General features: G+C 46.0%; 1 protein-coding gene across 1 annotated transcript; it reads right to left on the reverse strand.

Annotated features, from left to right (window-relative positions):
* Positions 1-631: 631 nt before the first annotated feature.
* LOC146184472 (uncharacterized) lies at positions 632-13,198 on the reverse strand. The gene is made up of 5 exons (XM_084608553.1): positions 13,178-13,198; positions 9,658-11,829; positions 4,872-5,006; positions 2,457-2,665; positions 632-1,025 (listed from the first exon to the last, which is right to left on the reverse strand). The coding sequence occupies exons 1-5, from the start codon at positions 13,196-13,198 to the stop codon at positions 632-634; spliced, it is 2,931 nt and encodes a 976-aa protein (XP_084464679.1).
* Positions 13,199-20,613: the final 7,415 nt, after the last annotated feature.

The raw sequence follows: 20,613 nt of genomic DNA on the forward strand, positions 1-20,613 counted from the left end.
GAAACCCACAACTGGAGATTGCCCATGCAATCTTTTTGTTTCTTTTTGGACTATGCCGGGTTTTATCTAGAACGCCACAATGTGTCTTTCGAGCACGTTGTTGGTAAGTAGAACACGCGGAAGTTGGAAAAACGGCTGTTTCATTTAAAGAATATATATGTTCCAGTTAATATGAGCTCGTTCCAGTTAAAAAGACTGAAATACGCCATAAGTGTAGCGTTCCACGTAGCGCAAACTAATAACGTCTTGTTAAAGATAAATTATCTGGAATAAGTGATTTATCTGGAACTCATGTGGAACCTGTGGCGTTTATGTGGAACGAGAATTAAGTGTGTAAGGGCGCACCTTTGACAGCTGGTCAGGAGGGAGATTATCTCCGCTGTTATGCCAGACCACCACACAGATTCACGAACGAGGGCCTTGAAGCGACTGATGCCCTGAGCCCTTCATGCAGAAGCGTTCAGACTACTGGCCTCATTGCTGCAAGGATCACGAGGCGAGTGCTTTTGAGGAGAAGATCATCAAAAACAGAAAGTTCATCCTTGACTGATTCATACTTTCACACTTGAAGAGGAATGTTTGAATTCTTTGGCCAGCCGTGCTGGCAGAAAGAGATGAGCTTGGTGCATTATTAGTCACAACTTTGGGCATTCCTGATTTTCCGCATCTTCACAAGAAGCACATTTGGAGCAGAAGCCATGACTGCTGTAGCAAAATGTTCCACCGTGTCTACTGGATGCACTTTGGTAGGGATGCGGGACAATGCATTCGCTGTAGCCAACAATTTTCCGGGCACATATATGATCTCAAACTGGTAAGGCATTGCCTTAAGCCTGAGTCTTTGCACTCTCGGAGGAAGCACGTCAAGTTTCATTTTGACGAACAATGACATCAGCGGAAGGTTATCAGTCTCTATGGTGATGGTATTGCCTCTGATGAACTGGTCGAACTTCTGGATGGTCCACGCTGTAGCCAAGGCCTCTTTTTCTGTTTGACTGTACCTCTGTTCTGTGGTCGTCATTGACCTTGAGGAAAAGGCCTTCGCTCACCAGTCAGTTGCGCTTGTTGCAATACTGCTCCGAGTCCAAACGAGCTGGCGTCGGCAGAGACTGTTGTGGCATCTGATGGGTGGTACTTGGCCAACCATCATTCGGACCTCAGAAGTTGCTTGACATTTTTGAATGCAGTTTGATGTTCATGCTGCCAAGTCCAACAAGCATTCTTGATGAGAAAGGTGCGTATCGGAGCAGTGATTTCCGAAATATGAGGCAAGAACCTAGCAAGATGATTTACCATCCCAATACTTTGTTGGGCGAGGTGGTACTTATTCGTTAATAATTTAAACAGTGCGAACAAGAACACAAAGGACAAATAAAAGAAAGCCACAGTACAAGTGCTTGTACTCTGGCTTTCTTTTATCTTGTTCTTTGTCATCGTGTTCGCACTGTTTAAATTAATAAGGAATAACATTCCGAGTAAACGTCTGACACCTGCAACGTCTGTGGGAGGTCGCATTACATACACTGCATCAATCTTGCCCGGGTCTGGCTTGATGCCTTGTGCTGAGCCGACGACACCTAGGAAGGAGACTTCGGAGACCTCAAACCAAAACTTGTCTTTGTTTATTGTGACACCTGCAGTTGCAAGACAAGTCAACTCTCGCTCTAGTCTTTAATCGTGTTTCTGATTGGTACGTCCAAAAACAAGAAAATTGTCAATCCTGTTGACAACATCCTCCTGACCTCAAAGGATCCTGGCCATTTTATTTAAATACTCCAGAGCGGAAGTGATGCCGAAGGGCAGTCGGCAAGAACAATTGCGACCGAAAGGAGTGATGAAAGTTGTCAATGCTTGCGGGTCTGCTGACCGCTTGACTTGGTGGAAGCCTGCAGTTGCATCCAGCTTCGAAAAAATGGCTGCATCACCGATGAGACCAACAACTTGTTCAACGGTAGGCAAATATGTTTTTCCCTTAGAACCACTTTGTTTAGTCGAGTCGGGTCCACACACAAACGGTACATTACATTTTTTTACACTGCCACCAGTCCGGCGCACCATGGAGTTGATTTATCAATACGGCAAATGACGGCGAGGCTTTCGAATTTTTCAAGTTCTTGCCGAACAACTGAACGCCACGGGATTGGTATCCGTCGAGGGGCACTGAGTGAGACAGCACATCTTGTTTCAAGCGAATGATGTACTCATTTCTGAGCATGCCGAGGACGCAGAACAGTTCAGCATAAAGCTTTGGCTCAAGAGTGTTGACAGTACCCAAAATGTTGACAGTACCATAACTTCAAGAGCTTGGATCGCTGGTAGACCCAGTAAAGGTACTGAAAGTGAGTGAATGCCGTAAAGACGCTGGCAGAAGATCTTCCCTTGCCGAGATAGATGTGCCAAATACGATTTCCTACAAGCAGAGGTTAGGCACAGGGCCCTGTCAAAATAGCATCTACCTTGGCGAGCTCAGCCGGCCATCGGGGAAGTGACTTGAAACTGCGGAAACCTCGGCACCTGAGTCTACTTTGAAGTGAGTTGTGTAGTTGTCGACTGTGAAATGCACATTCTTGGCTTTAGCTGGCTTCTCGAAAGTGTGCAATTGGATAGGACTGAGTTTGACCTGCCTCGACTTCTTAGAGCGGCAAATCTCAGCAATATGATCTGTCTTACCACAGCAGTTGCAGACAGAGCTCTTTGGCAGGCAGTCTGAGCATCTTTTTGACGTTGAGGGTCGTTGAGAGCTGCTTCAATACGAGTTTAGCATGCTGCTGTCATTTCTGACACTATGTTGTGTGGGCGTTCCCGTGCTGTCGTGCCGGGAGGCCAACAGAGAAAGATAGCCAGGCAACCACGCCGCTCCTGAACCAAACACAAACTGATTCATTCCAATCCCCCTGACTGGGCTCCAGTTAAGACGGAAGTTCATATGTGGCGACCCCAACGAAAATAGGGATGACAAAAAAGAAGTGTCGGAAGTTTTTTTGTCGGAGAAAAAAGAACGATCTGTTGGTGCAATGGTATTGCACGAGCAATGGAGTGGGAAGTGGCAAAAGGGGTTAGAAGATTATTTTATGTACCACTTGAAAGGTCGTGAGTGGTATCACAATTTGATTATAAAGAAATTGTGCCCCAATAGAAAGTAAACATTAAGGAAAGGGGGTGTGCCAACTGAAAACGAATGGCCAAGCCGCATTATATGGACATTAAGAAGGGTAAGCTTCGTTTTCAAAAAATGAGGAGAAAGCCGCCATAAAGAACCAGAGTCGTATAAAATGCTGGTATCTAGTTTATAAAGGACAAAGTTTCGGCTTGCTTGGAGAATGATAGTGTGATAGAAGAACTGCAGAATGGATTCCAAAAAACAAAGCAAGTGAGAGGACAATCAGTTCTCACTTACTCAGGGTACTCATATGAACAAAAGAAATGCCGGTTCTTGTGAGTAGCTTTTCTGAAATAAAGAGGCATGCGACAATGGAGTTCGATCATTTGTGGGACATACTGGGCGCACTGGAGACGGAGGCTGGAATTACTTTCTATTCGTTTAAAAAATATTTGTAAAGGTAAAAAGAGATACAGCCATGGCTTATAGACAAGGATGTTCTTGTCATCTTTGTGTTTTTGGCACACCTACAAGGACTGCATTCCAAACCAGAGAACACCGCAATATTCTTCAAGCGTTTGTTCAATCAAGACGCACAAATTAATCAGTAATTACTAGGACTGAGGCGCCTTGATCATGTAGTCCTAATGACTGATAAATAAAAACCTTTCCGCCTAATAACAGACATCCGTGGTACAAGGACAGAGTAGATCCCAAGTTTACCAATAAACAATGAGCACTAAGGATTTTTATTGATAAAGAGGACGACAAATACAGGTTATTGGCAAGTAGTGGCGGTGACAAGGCCGTATACAAGAAAAGAGCACACAGGCGTGATAGTGCTGAAATTAAAATTGGCCTGGCCTGCGCCCGCAAAAGAACTAAGCAACTCGGTGGTGATATCAACAAACGTGCTCGTCGATCGTTGAACAAACAATACCTGTCGCACTCATCAACGCTCAATTTAAAGGCTGCTCAGAACCATCTATAGATAACGCCCCAAACTGTTACTGGCGCAACAACTTGGAACATTGCAGAGACATACGCGAGTCATCGAAATCGTCGAGACACATCTCGGCGCACCTTGCGCGACAAAGAAACTGATAAAATGAGTCTCGCGACATCGAGATTTAGCAAACAAAGAATACAGAATTGATATACGTGCCAGAACCAGAGTGATAACGCCGCATGACAACGGCTCCTAAAGAACAACAAATACAGTTTTGAAGATTTCGCGCCTTTACTCCCCCCTTGAAAAACAACGCCTTGAACGCCTTGATGTTCCAAAATACACAAAGCAACTTATTCATAAAGTTACAAAGTTTAAACACCACGGATTATTCAACGCGCGTAATAAGGCTTCAGACGAACAACATGTACAATTTCTGGGCGCGTCTGCCGACGTTGTGATGCTCTCGTACTGTCAGGAATGACTTGATAGTCGAGTTATTCAACGCAGCGAAGTATTTTGTATGGCCCAAAGTATCGGGCGAATAACTTTTCGCTTAGCCCATGGAGGCAAATTAGAGTTCAAAAACATAACTGGTCTCCTGGCTTGTACTCTGCGCGGCATCGTCATAAGTTATATCGCCAGGTGTTGATGTCGCCGTTGATCTTTAATAAGCAGCCGTAGGAGTCGTCGGGCTTCCTCTACACGCGGCAGGTAGGCGGCGATGTCAAAGTTGTCCTCGTTGGTTACGTGCGGCAGCACTGCGTAGAGCGTCGTTGTGGGCTCCCTGCCGTGCACAAGCTTGAACGGAGTCGCTCTCGCCTTCTCCTCGACTGTCTTCTTATACGTGAATATCTCGTTCGGCAGGATGGGGTCCCAGGTCTTGTGTTCGGCGTCCACGTACATGGTGATTATGTCTGCGGTCGTTTTGTTGGGGCGCTGCGTAAGCCCATTGCCCTAGGGATGGTAGGCAGTTGTCCTAAGCGGACTCGTTAGACTGTAGTGCAAGATGACCTGCGTGAGCACAGCCGTAAATGCAGTTCCTCTGTCCGTGATGATCACCTCAGGAGCGCCTTCTCGCAGAAAACTTCTTTCGACGGAAAATTTAGCAACTGGTGCTACGGTACCATTAGGCACGGCTTTGGCTTCGGCGTGACTGGTGATCAAGCTGGGAAGGGGCCTAGAAGGTCCATCTCAATTTGTTGAAAGTGTTTACTCGGCGGCGGCATGGGGCTCAGCCAACCACCAGGTCTCGTCAGGGTTGCTCTGCGTCGCTGGCATTCACAGCACGGTCACACATATTTAACAAGGTTGGCAGGCAACCGCGACCAGTAATAATTTTCTTGTATCATGTGTAACGTGCGCGCCAATCCGAGGTGCCCTGCTGTCGGTTCATCGTGCACCGCCTGCAGAATCTCATGTAAGAGGACTTTGGGTACTACAAGAAGCTGTGCTTTTATGTTGGTTGCGCAGTTATAAACGACGACGTCGTTGTACAGGGCGAGCGACAATAAATGATGCCGGAACACAGCAAGAGGGGTAGCGATCTTTCCTTCGAGGTAATCAGCAAGGTCTTTTACCTCAGGGTCCAAGCGCTCCTGCTGTACAAAACTGCTGGCGTTACCGGTCACAAGAAGGCATCTTCGCCTTGTTACTTCGGTAGCGCATCAAGGGGAGCTCGTGACAAGCAGTCTGCTTCAAAGGGCTTGCAGCTCTACTTATAGACGACTGTGACGTCGAGTTCTTGAAGACGCTAGGCTCCATCCTGCAAGGCGTTCGGAGTGATCTTTTAAGTTGGCGAGCCAGCAGAGAGCATGGTGATATTTCATAACCCTGAATGGTCGTCCGTACAAATAGGGGCGAAATTTTTATGTCACCCAAATGATGTGAAGACATTCATTATCCGTTGTCGAATAATTGGCTTCAGCTTTCGAAATTGAACGGTTGGCATAGGCGATATCTTAATCCTGTCCTGCACTCTTCAGAACGAGAACCGCGCCTAGGCCCAAACCGCTTACGTCAGAGTGAAGTTCAGTTTCGACGTTTTCATCAAAGTGGACCAGGACAGAAGGGGACTGTAGACGGCGCTTAAGCTTGACGAAGGCTTCTTCTTGCTTCCATTCCAATTTAAAATCTACGTCAATCTTTGTAAGCTGCGTCAACGGCTTGGCGATGTGCGAAAAGTTCCTGACAAATTGTCGATAATTAGCGCATAGCCCAGAGAACCTGCGTAACGCTTTCTTGTCGGCGGGAGGTGGAAAGTGCGTGATCGCAACAGTTTTCTCTGGATGGGCGAACACCTTCCTTGCTAATGATAAAACCCAGGAATCGCAGTTCCTCGTAGGCAAAGTGGCCCTTCTCTGCTTTCAAAGTTAGCCCTGATGACTTGATATCTTCTAGCACTGTCCGAAGCCTTTTTTAGTGGTTTTCGAAGCTACAGGAGAAGACAACGACATCATCCAAGTATACCTGACCAATCTGCCACTTCAAGCCCGCCAGAACAATTCCATTACTCGTTGAAACGATGCTGGTGAGAGGCCATATGGCATCACATTGAACCCGAATAGGCCGTCCGGTGTGATGAATGCGGTCATCTAGCGATCTCTTTCATCGAAATCATCCCGCCGGGGTGGCGCAGTGGTTACGGCGCTCGACTACTGCTCCCAAAGACGCGGAATCAAATCCCGGTCTCGGCGGCCGCTTTTCAATGGAGGCGAAAAGCAAGGCGCCTATGTGCTCTGCGATGCAAGTGCACTTTAAAAACCCCTGGTGGTCGAAATTTCCTGAGTCCTCCACTAGGGCGTCTCTCACAGACTGAGTCGCTTTCGGACTTTAAACCCCACAAATCAACCAACCAACCAATATTTTGTCGAAATCAATTTGCCAATAGCCGCTATACATGTCAATCGATGAGACACACCTTGCACTACATGTCCTGTTCATGTAAATTTCTTCCTGACTTGCACTAAAATGTCAGTAACTTGAGGTATTTCTCTGACCCACTCTGCAGGTTTCGTATCTCTTAATACTGCCCGTACCATTTTACATTCCATAGCCCTCTGCTTATTCCTCAACTTTAGTAGAACCCCCTTGACCTCGACGTGTTAGCCCTATAGGTGAGTACGTGTATATGCAACTATGTAAACGTTCGTCTTGAGCGATACCGAAAAGCTGCTAGTCATAAACTGCGAGTGCTAGCCAAATACTCTGCGTCCCAATCTTATTCTCCTTGTTATTTCCCTTTCAAGGTCCGGATCTGCGGTTACTACCTGTATTAAGTAGACATATTCGCCTAATATTTCCAGTGCTTCGCTACCTAACGTAAACTGCTGTTTCTTCCCGAGGCTGTTGAACCTTACCTTAGTCTTCTGCAGATTGATTTTTAAGCCAACTTTTGTAATTTTCGTATAAAGGCCATGAATTATTCTTTGCATTTCTCCCGAGTTACTGCATGGCAATGTCATCAGCAAATCGACAATTACTGTAGTAGTTTCTATCTACCCTTACCCTTAACTGCTCTCGTTGAAAATCTATGGATACTTCTTCCATTCAAGCTATGAATCGTACTGGGGAGATCGTGTCTCCTTGCCTAACACATTTCTTTATAAAAATTTTGTTACTTCTTAAAACAGGACTACGGTTGCTGTACAGCCAGTATATACATCGTCCAGCACTTTCACGTACGACTCGTCTACACCCTCATTTCGCAATGCCTTTATGACCGTCGAGCTTTCTACTGAATCAAATACGTCCTTCGTCACTGCGGGTAAGTCTGATTGGTTTTCCCTACCGCCAACCTCATCATTCTCCTGACCTCTCTGGCTACGGCAGAGAACAGTATAGAACCCCTTGGCAACTTTGACTATCTTGACCATATTCATGTTGACATTGACCGCCTTGTCCCTCAGCGGATACACCTGATTTTTGCCTATGCCTCTTTTCTCCTTCATCAACTTCAGGTTTCCCCTACTCTTTACAGCATGATCAATTTTCTCCATATTATGCTTCCTTACTTCGGATAATTTGGGCTTATGGATTAGCTTTGATATCTCTACCAAATGTATCTGGTCTGTTGAATTTGAAGCTTTCTTACTTTGGTGTTGCCTAAATAACTATTTCGTCTCCTTAGACAGCTTACCAGTATTCTCTCTAACTATCCTACTGCCTACTTCTAAAGCGCACTCAGTAATGATATCTGCGAAATTATTGGACATTGCTTCTAGGCTAATGCTGTCATCCTCGGTTAGAGCTTAATATCTTTTCTGTAGCGAGATCCTGAACTATTCTGCACTCCCCCTCACCAGTAATGCATTGATGGACTTCTTACTAATCTGTTTCGTTCCTTCTTCAGCTTTAGAATAAGTTCAGACCTTACCATCCTGTGGTCCCTGCATTGCACTTTCCCGATTACATCTACATCCTGCATAATGGCGGGGTTAGAACACACCAAATCAATTTTATTATTAATCTCCCCGTTAAGAATTTTTCATGTCCACTTCCGGTTTGCTGAAGAAAATGTTCATCATTCGTGAGTTATTGCACTCTTCAAACTTAATAACTGCCGCCCGCTATTCGTAGACCAATACCAAAGTCACACACTGCCTGGTCTCCTGTCTGCTTTTTCCCTACCTTGGCATTGAAGTCGCCTATTAGTAAAGTATACGGCGTCTTTCCTTTCCGCAGTTCGTAGACGCTTTCAACTGCCTGGTCATCATGACCACATGTAGGTGAGTATTCCTGTACAATCTTTAATTACGAATAATTAAGCCTAATTACGATGCCCTTTTATTAATGCTATACGCCACGTGCGCTGTTATGAGGGCACTACCATTGCCGGAGCTCTAGCATCACCTACCGCACAGCCGTTCGCATTATGTCTGTTCCGCCTCCAGCGCGTATTTCGAGAATGGCAGAACGAAGCGGCAGTCGCGTGCTATTTCGCGGATTCAGGCGAATTGAAAACGTTGATGTGAGAGAGAAAAAACTTTATGGTTGAGACTAGTGTTACTGGGTCTTAGTGGAAGAGCAAAGTGGCCGTTAGCTGGTGGCTTGTGGCGGCTTCTTCAGTGCGGTTTACGGCGCCCAATTGTATATCGGGTCTCGCATTATGAAGCACTTGCTTCCAGGATTCAAATGAGGCAGCTTCTATGAGAGTCTTTCAAAGGTACCAGTGTGCAATTTGGCAAAGATATGTATGCTTCTCAGCCCGTTTACGGCGTTCGCGAAGAAATTTCCAGCGCCGTGGGGCTGTCCGATGTAATCGCAAAATTCGTGATCGAGATGAAGAGCGTCGACTACGACATGCGGCTAGAGGTAAGCACGTTGCTTTAGCTATTGCAGAGTGTGTAATTTCGTATTGTGGTTCCTTATGCTTTTGGAGATGTTCGGAAGATCGTGAAAGCCACCTGCACCTGCAAATCAAAATCGTGAAGACTGCTGCAAGCTCGCCGCTGCGTTGGCTGTTTATATTATAAAGCCACTATCATGCGTCGCGAACGCACCTGCCATGGGAGTGGAATAAGCAATCATCTCGCCCGAATCTTGACACGAAGAAGTTGATAAGGATTTATTTTCAGTTGAGAGCAATACTGATATTTACGACGCTTGCCAGGTCAATAATTGCCTCCTGCAGGTCCTTCACCTTCTTCCTTGCTGCTTCAAAATCGAACTTTGTCTTGCGCTGCACCTCTTTCTTCCAGATGTTCTTGAAGTCGTTGCAGAAGGGCACCCACGGTGCAAAAAACTCCTTGGGCCACTCGGACTCGTTCTTGGACTTTGGCTGCAGACTGAAGTACTCCTTGGTCTCCAGGAATTTTAGCCGGCATTCCTCAAGGTTCTCCTCCTGCTCCTTGTGCTCGTTGTAAGCCTTCTTGAGGAAAATGTTCATCTGCTCCTTGAAGGGTTCCTGGTGTTCGGCGTCGGAGTTTGCCAGCACTTTTTGTACCTTCGTCTCGCAACCTTCGACCTGGGAGTGAAGCTTCTTAAGATCTGCCCTGATGTCATCGAAACTGACTAACCCAGCCGGCTCCATGTCGCTCGGCTCAGGCAGAGGAAATTTCAACTTCTCCCGGGTGATGTCCGCTCTCTCTTGGAACTTGCTTATATAGACTCTGACAATGTAGTGAAGAAGAGTTAAAGAGTTGTCCTTGCTCTTGACGTCCTTCAGCTTGGCCAAGATCTCGAGGCCAAAGCCATCAGCCTGTCCACGACTCCTATTCCCTCCGTTCATGTAGTTACCGAGAGCCAATATAAGACCCAGAATGTTGTGGACCTCCTTGTTGTGCAGCAGCGTCTCGCATGTCATTTTGAGGTTGTTGAGCTTGTGTTCCACACTACTGATGGATTCTGTGCACGTCGACTGGAAGATAATGCAACCCACACGGTCGGCATACTCGGGGATGCGAGACAGATCGAGCAGAAAGCGCTCTGTCTTGTCCAAGGGAATGTCGGGCTTCAGGGCCAGATGGTCTTGGATCAAATTGAGCTCCTCACTCGTGGGGCGAATTTCGTACAGAACTTGCAGAGTTTCCAGGCTTACAATCGATTTGTCAAAGTTGTAGATAGCATTTTCGACGTCTGAGATTTCAAGACGAAGGCTCGATGTGAGAATGCCTACATTTTGTGACCGCTTCTGGACAAGGAGCTTCGCCACCTCTTTCCCTTTCTTCTGATTGGTTTTCGTTTTGGCAGTTGGCTTCTTCTCCTGGATCTGTCTTGAGAACAGGTTAGCAAACTCAGCCCTGTCTGTAGGAGGAGTCTCCTCCAGACACTCCCACAATGTTTTGTGGTCTTTTTCCTTCTCGGGAGCTTTCTCTGGCTGCTGTGCGGGCACCTGAATTCTCGTCCAGTATAGGGGCTTCATTAGTGCCTTGGGGTTCACGGGTTGCTTGCGGGCTATGGCATATGCGCTGTGCCAGCCGCCCACAGGGGGCGCTGGCAGCGGTGCAGGCCCCATTCCTGGTGGGGGAGGAGGTGGTGGAGCTGGCATGCCATGGACAGGCGCCATCAGCGGTGGTGGGGGCGGAGGAGGGGGCATGGAGGACATGGCTGGGAAAGGCAATGGAGGTGGTGGTGGTGGTGGGGGCGCCATGCCCATGGGAGGAGGGGGTGGAGGAGGAGGAGGCGGGGTTGCGGCCCCACCCAGAATGGATGGCGGAGAAGGAGGTGGAGAGGGAGGAGGCGGGGGTGCAGCCCCACCCAGAAAGGATGAAGGAGGAGGAGGTGGAGGAGGCGGTGGAGCGCAAGGAAAGGATGATGGTGGTGGTGGCGGAGGGGGAGGAGGCGGGGGCTGCACAGCAGCAGGGCTGGTCACAGAGACTGAAGTTGGACTAGGTTCTTTGCTAGTGGGCACTTCGTCTGTCTGGCACTCCCGGTGACAGGTGTCGACCTGCGCCTGAGACTCTTGCGTTGAGCGCTCCACGTCGTCCGTCTGAACCATGCCCACAGCAAACCTCCACTGCGCCTGCACCCCTTTTTCGCAGGTTGCCATTGCGGCAGTCTGTGCCTCGCATGACCGCAGGCACACGAGGGTGGTCTGGACTTCCCAAGACCGCTGTGGTACAGCTTGCAACACGGGGGTCCGTCGGGGCACCGCGACGGCCTGAGGTGCATCCAGATCACGAGCCTTTCGGGCCAGTTCCTCAATGCCAGCCAGAGTTTTGTACTTGTCAATCTGCTGCTCCAGGCGAACAACCTGGCCTTCGTAGTCAGTCGGTTTCGCAGCTTGCTCACCGCGCAGCGAGAAGAAGGCTAGCTCGTGTTCTTTCTGCAGTTTCTCCAGCTGCGAATTTCAAAAAAAGGCTGTTTTAAAAAATAAATAACAAATCGCTGGATTTTTTCCGATGAGTTTTACTTTGAACGAATGCTCGGAAGCATTTGTTCTGCACATTGAAAACATTTGTCAGTGACCTTTCTAGCCGTTTCATGCCCCCTTTAACACTGAGGGGGCGGATCGGCCGAATAGATGCACCCAGTGAGGGAGTAAGACCGTGAGAGAGGGACGTGTCTGTTGAGGGCGTGGCGACCGTCACTGGGCAGCGTTGCACAATGTGTGTTACTCCGGAGTATAGTTCACTATACTCCGGAGTGAGCAGTCGTGTGTCGCTCACGCGTCCTCAACTTCGGCATCTCCCTTCACATCAGTTACTCCCCAGCGTTCACAGATAGCAGACGCTCACGCGTAGTGCTCCCTGGATCTCGGCTCCGAGCTGCTCGCTGCGTCGTGAAGAAGCTTAACCCTTTAACTGGCAAGACCAGATAAAGCGATGCCGTAATTTTTTCCTTCGTTTGTATTAGTTTTTGTTAGTCTAAATGTGCATCAAAAAAAATGGGAATGCGTTTGAAAAAGGATTTCAAAAAATACAGTACGTCAACAATTTTGTTGATCTGCCAAGATAAGGAGCACAAAGCTGGCGCACTGACATGAGTCAGTCATGTCCTATTTGAGCTGTAATTGAAGAAAACAGTTGTTGCCGCTTTTCAGGCGCAAAAAGACGTGCACATTTGGTGGACTTGAAGCCTGACACACTTTTATGGCAGAGAGCACAGCGCCCTCTGACCTCCTGTGTTGACTACGATTTCCATAAAACACCGTTGTTTCCATGGCTCCAGGAAGATAAGTACGTTACTTGCTGGCAAGAACCAAAAAAAAAAATGAAGTGATTAAAAGCTAACGTTCCGCGAAGCTTATTTCACCTTTATATGAACACGAGTACTCAGATTCCCGCCATAAACTGCCCCCCCCCAAAAAAAAAAGAAAAGTGACCTTGAGCAGCTCACACACAAGCGGCAACGCAAAGGTAGTTCGAAACAAAGTTTTCTGTGTTCATTTACATGTCCAGTATCACATTCAAACCAATTGTGGAAATAAAAACAAACAGCCGACTGCACATCATTGGCGGTAAATGTTTACCTTATTCTGGCAGCTCGACAATTTTGTAGTCTATTTATTTCTTCCGGCACTGCCGCTTCTGCTGCGAAATAGGTGATACTATTCTGCACGGGCCACGTTTAGAGACGCCTCTACAAAGAAGTAAAATTGTCGCCACCCTTAACTTCGGATATCGGCATCTGCTGAGGCCAGAACTCTGCCAACGTGGCGCGCGCGAAGAAGACGACGACGACGGCACTTTGAGGTTGAACATGGTCATTACGGCCATCTATTGACGACTCATACATCTTTATTTCAGAGGCTACTTTATAAAAATGCTAAATTTGGAGGAACATGTTCTAAATTTTAGGGAGAGGCATTTTGTGGCCGCCTAGAGTGGGTCAACAATATTGTTGATCTGCTGGTTAAAGGGTTAACTGAGCTCACCTCCGAGCCTCAACTGGAGCTCACCTTCAAGCGCGCTTCCCTCTCTCTCTCTCTCTCTCTCTCTCTCTCTCTCTCTCTCTCTCTCTCTCTCTCTCTCTCTCTCCCCCACTAATCCCACCATCAGACCTTTCGGAAGGACATTGTAAAGAAATACGTTGTGCCTGTAATAATAATAATAATAATTATTATTATTATTATTATAATAACAACAATAATAATAATAATAATAACGGCTCACTGGAAGGGAAGGGCACAGTATTTGTCACACTTGCTCTGTCGACACCTGACCCGCGCTGTAAGGGAAGGGAGGCAAGGGCGAATGAAAGTAAATAGAGAGAAAGAAGAGCCGTAGTGCAAGGCTGCGGAGTAATTTCGATCACCTGGGGATCTTTACCATGCGCAGACATCGCACAGCCCCGAGATTCCTCTTCGATCGCCTCCATCAAAACGCAGCCGTCGTGGTCGGGATAGAACTCAGGTACTCCGGCACAATAGTCGGGCCTCTTACCACTGCACCACCGCGGCGGGGCTGCCTGTTTTCGCTCATTTCTGAAGACGGTGCAGGAAAAGTTCAGGACACGGCTGGACTGCGCGTTTGCTTCGCGTAGCAGTGGATGACGCCTGCCCGTCTGGCACTGCGGTGCAGGTTTGACGGGCTGAAGTGCAACGGTTACGAATAAAGTGGGAACGTCATTCTACTAATTAAATGGCGCAAGAACCTCATAACAAAGTGTAAAATGCATGAAAAGTACAGCAGGGATAAGGAGTGTTACGCACCTACTTCGCATTTGATTAAATATGCAAATCTGCAGTATTTTGTTTCTATTCCCTGTACAGTTATCGCCTTCAGCTCTTGCCGCAGCTCAATAGGTCCTGGATATATCAGCAGATGATGTGGCCTCCACAATCATTTTTATTTTTCACACTCATTTAGAGCAATCCAGCAACAAGAATGTTTATGTGTAGACCTTCACCATTATGTGTGATATTTAAACAAAATTGCTTGAAACAATCAGACTTAAGCTCTGATGAAAGAGTTTGTTTTCAGCCTATCGCCAGTTTGAAATTAAAAACAGTTGACAGTAGCATGCGGACATAAAATGCACCATTATGTGAAAGAACACCTAACATGCATATACATAAACACACCCTCTTATCTCCGACCTATGAAGATTAGGAAACAGGCCTATGAAAGGTCGCTCTTCATGGCCTAGTCAGTGGATTCTGTTACTCGCAACTATGTGCCAATGGTTAAAATTATAATAAAATTTTTGGATGCTTCTACTTCTTTCTGGGAGTAAAATATAATTTTTAAATGAAAATTAGAAAGCGCTCAAGTTTTACCTTAAGAGCAGACGTGAGGCGACATTACACCATGTTTCATTACGAAATCTTTTTGTTTCTTTTCTTGTTTAGGTAAAATTTATTTCAAAAACGTTATTGCTGTAACATCAGTGCACATCTAAAACACAGGTTAATAAGCCATAGGCAGCAAAAGCGCTCTCTACATGCACCTCTAACTTGCGCGGCACCAAGGACCCTATGTGGAGGCACCTATCTCTTTTGTATCCAAAGCTACAACTGGATAGTCAGCGGCGAATTTCACGTAATCGTCGCTAGTCACTACAACGCATGTACACGCCATAAACATGTCAGCGAGTTTCCCTGGGCTTCAAAAGATGAGGAGAAGGGAAGAATAATGAGCGAGGAGAAGAAGACTCTAGTAAACAGGAGCAAGAAGTCTCGGAAGACGCCTAGAACACGAGCAATCCCCGATCCCACTATAGGTTTTGCAGCCAGTGCATCGGGACTCAATTATCAGACCCTGGTGCAGTCTGCTTTCCGGCAGAGAGCACTATATGAATTTCTTGTGGTGTGATTAAACTATTATACGCTTCATTTACACTGCCACTTCTGGAAAGTTTTTTCTTCAGCAATATTTTTATACTTTAAGAAAATGTTCGCGTATTGATGTGCTAAAATGTATTTGAAATATATTGTATTCATTTCCAAATCTGTGCTGTCTTACTCCCTGTATCCTGTCGAAAGTGCGCGCTTTCTTTAGTGATGATGTATCAACCGACCCGGCTACTCTCCTTGATATCTTTAGTATCCCGTCGTTGCATCCATTCTCCTGAATGTATAGCATTAGGATTCGTATTTGGTTAACCTTTGGTACGGACATTCCTTCCACATTCATATCGATTTCTCCGATTTCTCGCACCTCAATGATTTTGCGTTGACGACTAGAAGTTACGATTTCTACGGTGACCATGAATGCCCCCTACTAGCCGCGTAGTCCGCTACAGTGTCTGCCGCTGCCTGCAGCTGTCTCTCAATGCTCGCATTAGACCCCTGGTTTTTCCAGAGATTGGTGTCGTACGCGTACATGCTAAATTTGAGCCCCTCGATGTTACTCAGCGCTTTTGGGAGACCCCTTATCGCCACGTTGTAGAAGAATTGGGAAAGAAGCGACCCTGCGGTATGCCCCTACTTCCTAGCTGCAATATGGGAGACTCAATATCTTGGAAACTAACGCAGGCTGTTCTATCTCTTAGGAAGTCTCTTATGTAGTCATATATTCTGGACCCCACTCTGATCTCCTAGAGACAACTGAGAATATCTTCTTGCCTGACGTTGTCGAAGGCTTTTGTTAGGTCTAGTCCCATGTGTACTTTGACGTTCCCAGATCGTTAGTCTAATATTTCGTGTTTTAGTCACAGTATCACGTCCTCTGCGCCAAGCCTGGCCGGAAAACATCCATCTCGTCCGCCCATAGGTTGGTTTGCTCCATGAAACACGCAAGTCTCGTTTGTGCCATGTGCTCCATAAATTTCCCAACACGCAAGGTTAAGGAATGGGTATACATTTTTCCCGTTTTAGGGGCTTGCTCGGTTTTGGCTTTACGATTACGTTTGCCGCTTTCCATCGATTCCATTCCCACAGAAAGGCTCTTCAGTGCAAGAAAATCAGGCGATAGAAAGTTTTGGAAATGCAAACCTCCCCCGTTAGCGTGGCTCTCCAAGCGCAGTTAAAACGACTAACTCTGTTCCTCTGGGTCAAAAATACAAGACCACCAGATCTCCACATTACTCATATCTCGTAATGGTGGTTTGTAAATGCGGCACAAGTGCCAAATTGTGTCCAGCATAATTGTATAGTCAAAATACCGTCGCTAACGCAAAGCTAAATCATGATTGGGCCAATCGGGCGCGAACCTTGACACCCTCCGCAAAGGAAGACCACACTCCTTCCCAGACACAAAAGCAGTCAAGAATTATACCTAAAATGCTCATTCCTTCAAACAGAAAAAAAATTATTCGGGTATGCGCTTTTGCGTGAACTCTATGAGAAGCAGCTGCTTTTAGAGGTATTCTCAGAAACCTCCGGCTGAGGTATACATCCTGGACATAAAAGTTTTTAAGCTAACTCTTCTGGAACGTACAGCATGATGCCATCAAAATATGCTGTGATACGCACACTGCCGCAGCCTGGCATCAGCAGTCCTTGGAGATCTACAGCCACGAAGAAAGGCTTTAAAGGCTGCAATGCCAGGACAAAGGCAGAGGAGGGCAGAGTGGGAAACCAAGACGAATGGCGAGTGTTAAAAATCAGCCTTCGCGCGGCCATCAAAATAAAATGTGCTGCGAATTGTTCTATAAATCACCTTTATTTAATCGCTGAACAGACTTCATGCTAGAAATTGTTCACACTGTTGTTTTACATCAAGTTACATGATGTTAGAGGTAGTTACGCCTTTCGATGTTCTGGTAATATTTGCAAACATTACGTGAGCGCGATGACCAAAGTAAGGAAAATTTTCGAACCGACTGAGCATGCTTACAATTAGTACACAAATCATTTATAACAGTAATTACAATTACAAATAATGAATAGCGAGAATTCACGACAGCATTATGCACACGTGTCAGGGTGTTGAGCCCTGATATGCCCAGTGTAGAATCGAACCCGCATCCAGGGGGTTTCTAGCCGTTATATACATAACTATTCCTACGTAGGCAGCGTGCGGACACGTGACTGTGCTTCCATGAGCGCTAAACAGATATAGGAACTTCAGCAAATGTGTGTGGGTAGCCTGCGTTGACCTAGATGACGTTTTCGCAGTTAGAGCACAGCTTTCTGTAGCAGGTGCCTTCAAATATTACATTGGGAACATTGGGGGGGTAGTAGGCATGAATGCCAGTCGTTCAGCCCCATCTCGTCTGATATGAGCGAAACCAGTAAAGCTTATGCGGCCTCATATGCACTTAAAGGTGACTTTCCCATAAAGTGATCTCATAAAAGCTGCACCTGCCTCAAGTAACCTACAAGAAAGTGACTTGGATAGCATGCAGACACGCAAGACTTTTTTTTCTTCCGCCACGGTCCCAGTTTTGCCCAGGTAATCTAATGAGGATGGCTTCATTTCTACTGCATCAGTTCTTTTCCACAGTGACCCCATCTTTACTGGATCTGCTGTCAGTTATCTCACAAGGAACCATTATTCTGAGTGTGTGCTTATTTGGTCGGCATTAGTCCGAGCAACCACTATATCGAATCCGTGGGGCATAAATAGAGCAGTGCCAAATAGTTCTTGCGTAGTAGAGTCCTGTTAGGGACTAATGCAGGTATTGCAACCATTCCCCAAATTCTAAATGCCCTCACAAAACCACAACAGGTCCCCTGTCTGCATCGAGTTATGTACGCCGCGAGTCCCCATATTGCTAGTGTCAGAATGGTCAAGGACATGAGTGCTGACTCAAGGTAAGCGAGACCTGTCCCTGCAAAAATAAGCACTAAAACATATTTAGCTGCCGCTTCAAGGCCGCTGCCTGTGCTACAGTGGTCACAGCGGGCTGAACACAGTGCATTGCCTGAGTATTATCTGCATGCAATTTTGCATCCCTTATTTGTGTTATATGTGGCCTAAATTATTATTACGGCCGATTTGTGTAACAGTTGGAAGCTTCTATATATTATAACGAAATTTCATTCGCCTTGATTATTGCGACCTTGTAAACTTTTCTGAAATGAGGGGGAATTACTCACACCTAATTGTTGATATATGAGAGGCTAGTTTAGGGAGCCTACTAATTTCCGTAGTGTAGTATAAATAGAACTATAGTTCTATTTAGTACACACAAGATAAGAGGTTGAACTAGGCATACGTGCTCTCCCGTGTGTTTGTTGTATCCATGTTTTCAATAAGTGTTCTTTACAGACATGCTAAGTTCACCTACCATGATATCAATGCTGTTAAGATCGTGTGGCCGATATTATGTGCGAGCAAATTGGCTTGCACCAATAATTCGAGTCCAATGGGTCCGCATAGCTTCATCGTCCCTAGCGGACAATGTACTATAATTAGGCGGCGCCAAGAGGCTATGCTGCCTATCCGCGATATTTTGGAACGATAGGCCGTTTCGCACTCAGTTTATGCCCGAACTACAAAGGACCCGAAGTCTAGCAGTCCCGCAGTCAACACCTGTGGGGTGCGAATGTCGTCTGGCTTGCAAGTAATACGGTATTCGTGGACATTGTATTGCTTTACTTGCTTCACGTGATTGTTTTCTCAATGACAGTCTCGCACGCCTCTCAGTAGTGTCAGGAACGTTCAGTTTATGGCTAAATCATTGCGCAGCTGTGTCGAATGAGTTTTGTCGCCGTGTCGTGCGACCAACACTGGATCGTCTAAGTCATGAACTGATGACTAATTTTCTGAACACTTTTATAGGAGCAGAAGAGTTTCAGATGCTATTAACCTGATGTTTATTGCTTTTGTCCACATCCTAACAAAAGCCCATCAATTGTCCACATAGGCACGATATGCTAACAACCTGAGCAAATATACTTGGACCCATCCTGGTGGAAGTTGGAACCCACGTCGGTCCATATCATTATGTGAGTAGCCCGCCGAAATCAAAAGGAAACTTTCATCCAGAGTGGCGACCCACATTGGTCCAAAGTAAAACCATCAAGGGAAATAGTCAGAATAGCACATTTGGAAATTGGAGGAAAATCGGCAGTCCAACATCCGCTTCCTCTATCTGTGTCAAATGGGACTCATTCGGATGTTTGTCGGCTGCCCACGTTAGGCCTTGACCAGTCTCCATTGAAGAAATTGCATTGATACACCAGGGCGCACCCGTGTTGTTCATATTAGAACGACCGGTGCCCTCACTTTACACCCTATGTTATGCTTTATGTGTCATAGGTGGGAATCTATGAAATTAGATAGGTGCAAACAGGCTGTAAGCCGCCAAAATGTCCCTAATGCAAATAAGTGTCGCCATGTGGGCCTCATGTACATTTTGTTATCTGTTCAGTTGTTGAAATTTTACATTTACCGGAAAAATGTTTTGACTGGATTTGGCTTTCTCCATAGTATACTGCAGATGGCAAAACAAAGGCAGTGGCTCCACCTGCTTACGTTTCGACCATTTTAAGCCACCTATTGGGCTCTCATATTGAAGCGAATCCCGCTTGTCATGTCGAATTTATACATTTTATTTTCCTTGGAGGCTCATAACCAGTTGCTTTAAACGCAATTCAGCATCTTGATTTAGCAACACAAAATTTTCAGGTAAGAAATGATTTTAAAATTTAGGAATGGTACCAAGTGAAATACAGGTTTTGTGTCCCGCCGATATTGAGAGACATATACAGAGCTAAAGACGTCTTTAAAGAAGCTATGATGAATGTTATCATGCTCTACGAATAATTTGAACTTAGCGTTAGGAAAAGGAATTTTTTTCTGCACACATGGTAGGTCACACACGGCATCTCTCATAGGGTAAGTCGTTTCAGGAGTGCGACCCCATAATCCTTTTCTAACCAAACAGTTTGCGTTCGTTTGGAGCCATATGCCACAAGAAAAAAAATTGTATAATGCATTTCATGTTTAAAAAAACTGTTGACGTCTAATTTTAAGCACCATGTATATATACATGCAACGCTGGTTGAAATGGGATGAAATATATTGAGAAATAAGGCTGCAAGAATAAATGCTATAGTATTGAGAACTGCAGTATGAAATGTATGCGCGATAATGTATGGGAACTTATTGTGCACAATACACATATAAAAACGCAGGTCGAGCTATTACGCGGGACCACGTTGTAATGATCACTGATCCTGGTTTCGGAGAAAAATGTGGGCCTACATTGTAAGAAAGCCCCACATTCATACATAAACGGAGCTGAGAAGTTGCTTTTTAGAAAACAGCCACTCTTATTCACTGCGACCGCA

The sequence above is a fragment of the Amblyomma maculatum genome, chromosome 7, assembly GCF_055883805.1.
Source record: "Amblyomma maculatum isolate TAMU_Amacu chromosome 7, ASM5588380v1, whole genome shotgun sequence".
Classification (NCBI taxonomy): Eukaryota; Metazoa; Arthropoda; class Arachnida; order Ixodida; family Ixodidae; genus Amblyomma; species Amblyomma maculatum.

What these genes read in the sequence shown, in the direction of transcription:
- LOC146184472 (XM_084608553.1), bottom strand. Translation starts at nt 13,198, where the DNA reads ATGACCATGTTCAACCTCAAA. An exon ending in AGGAGGCAATTATTGACCTG is followed by an intron (nt 5,007 to 9,657) that starts GCAAGCGTCGTA and finishes TACCATCCCTAG; the next exon opens with GGCAATGGGCTTACGCAGCG. An exon ending in AGAAGACAGTCGAGGAGAAG is followed by an intron (nt 2,666 to 4,871) that starts GCGAGAGCGACT and finishes TGCTGTGGTAAG; the next exon opens with ACAGATCATATTGCTGAGAT.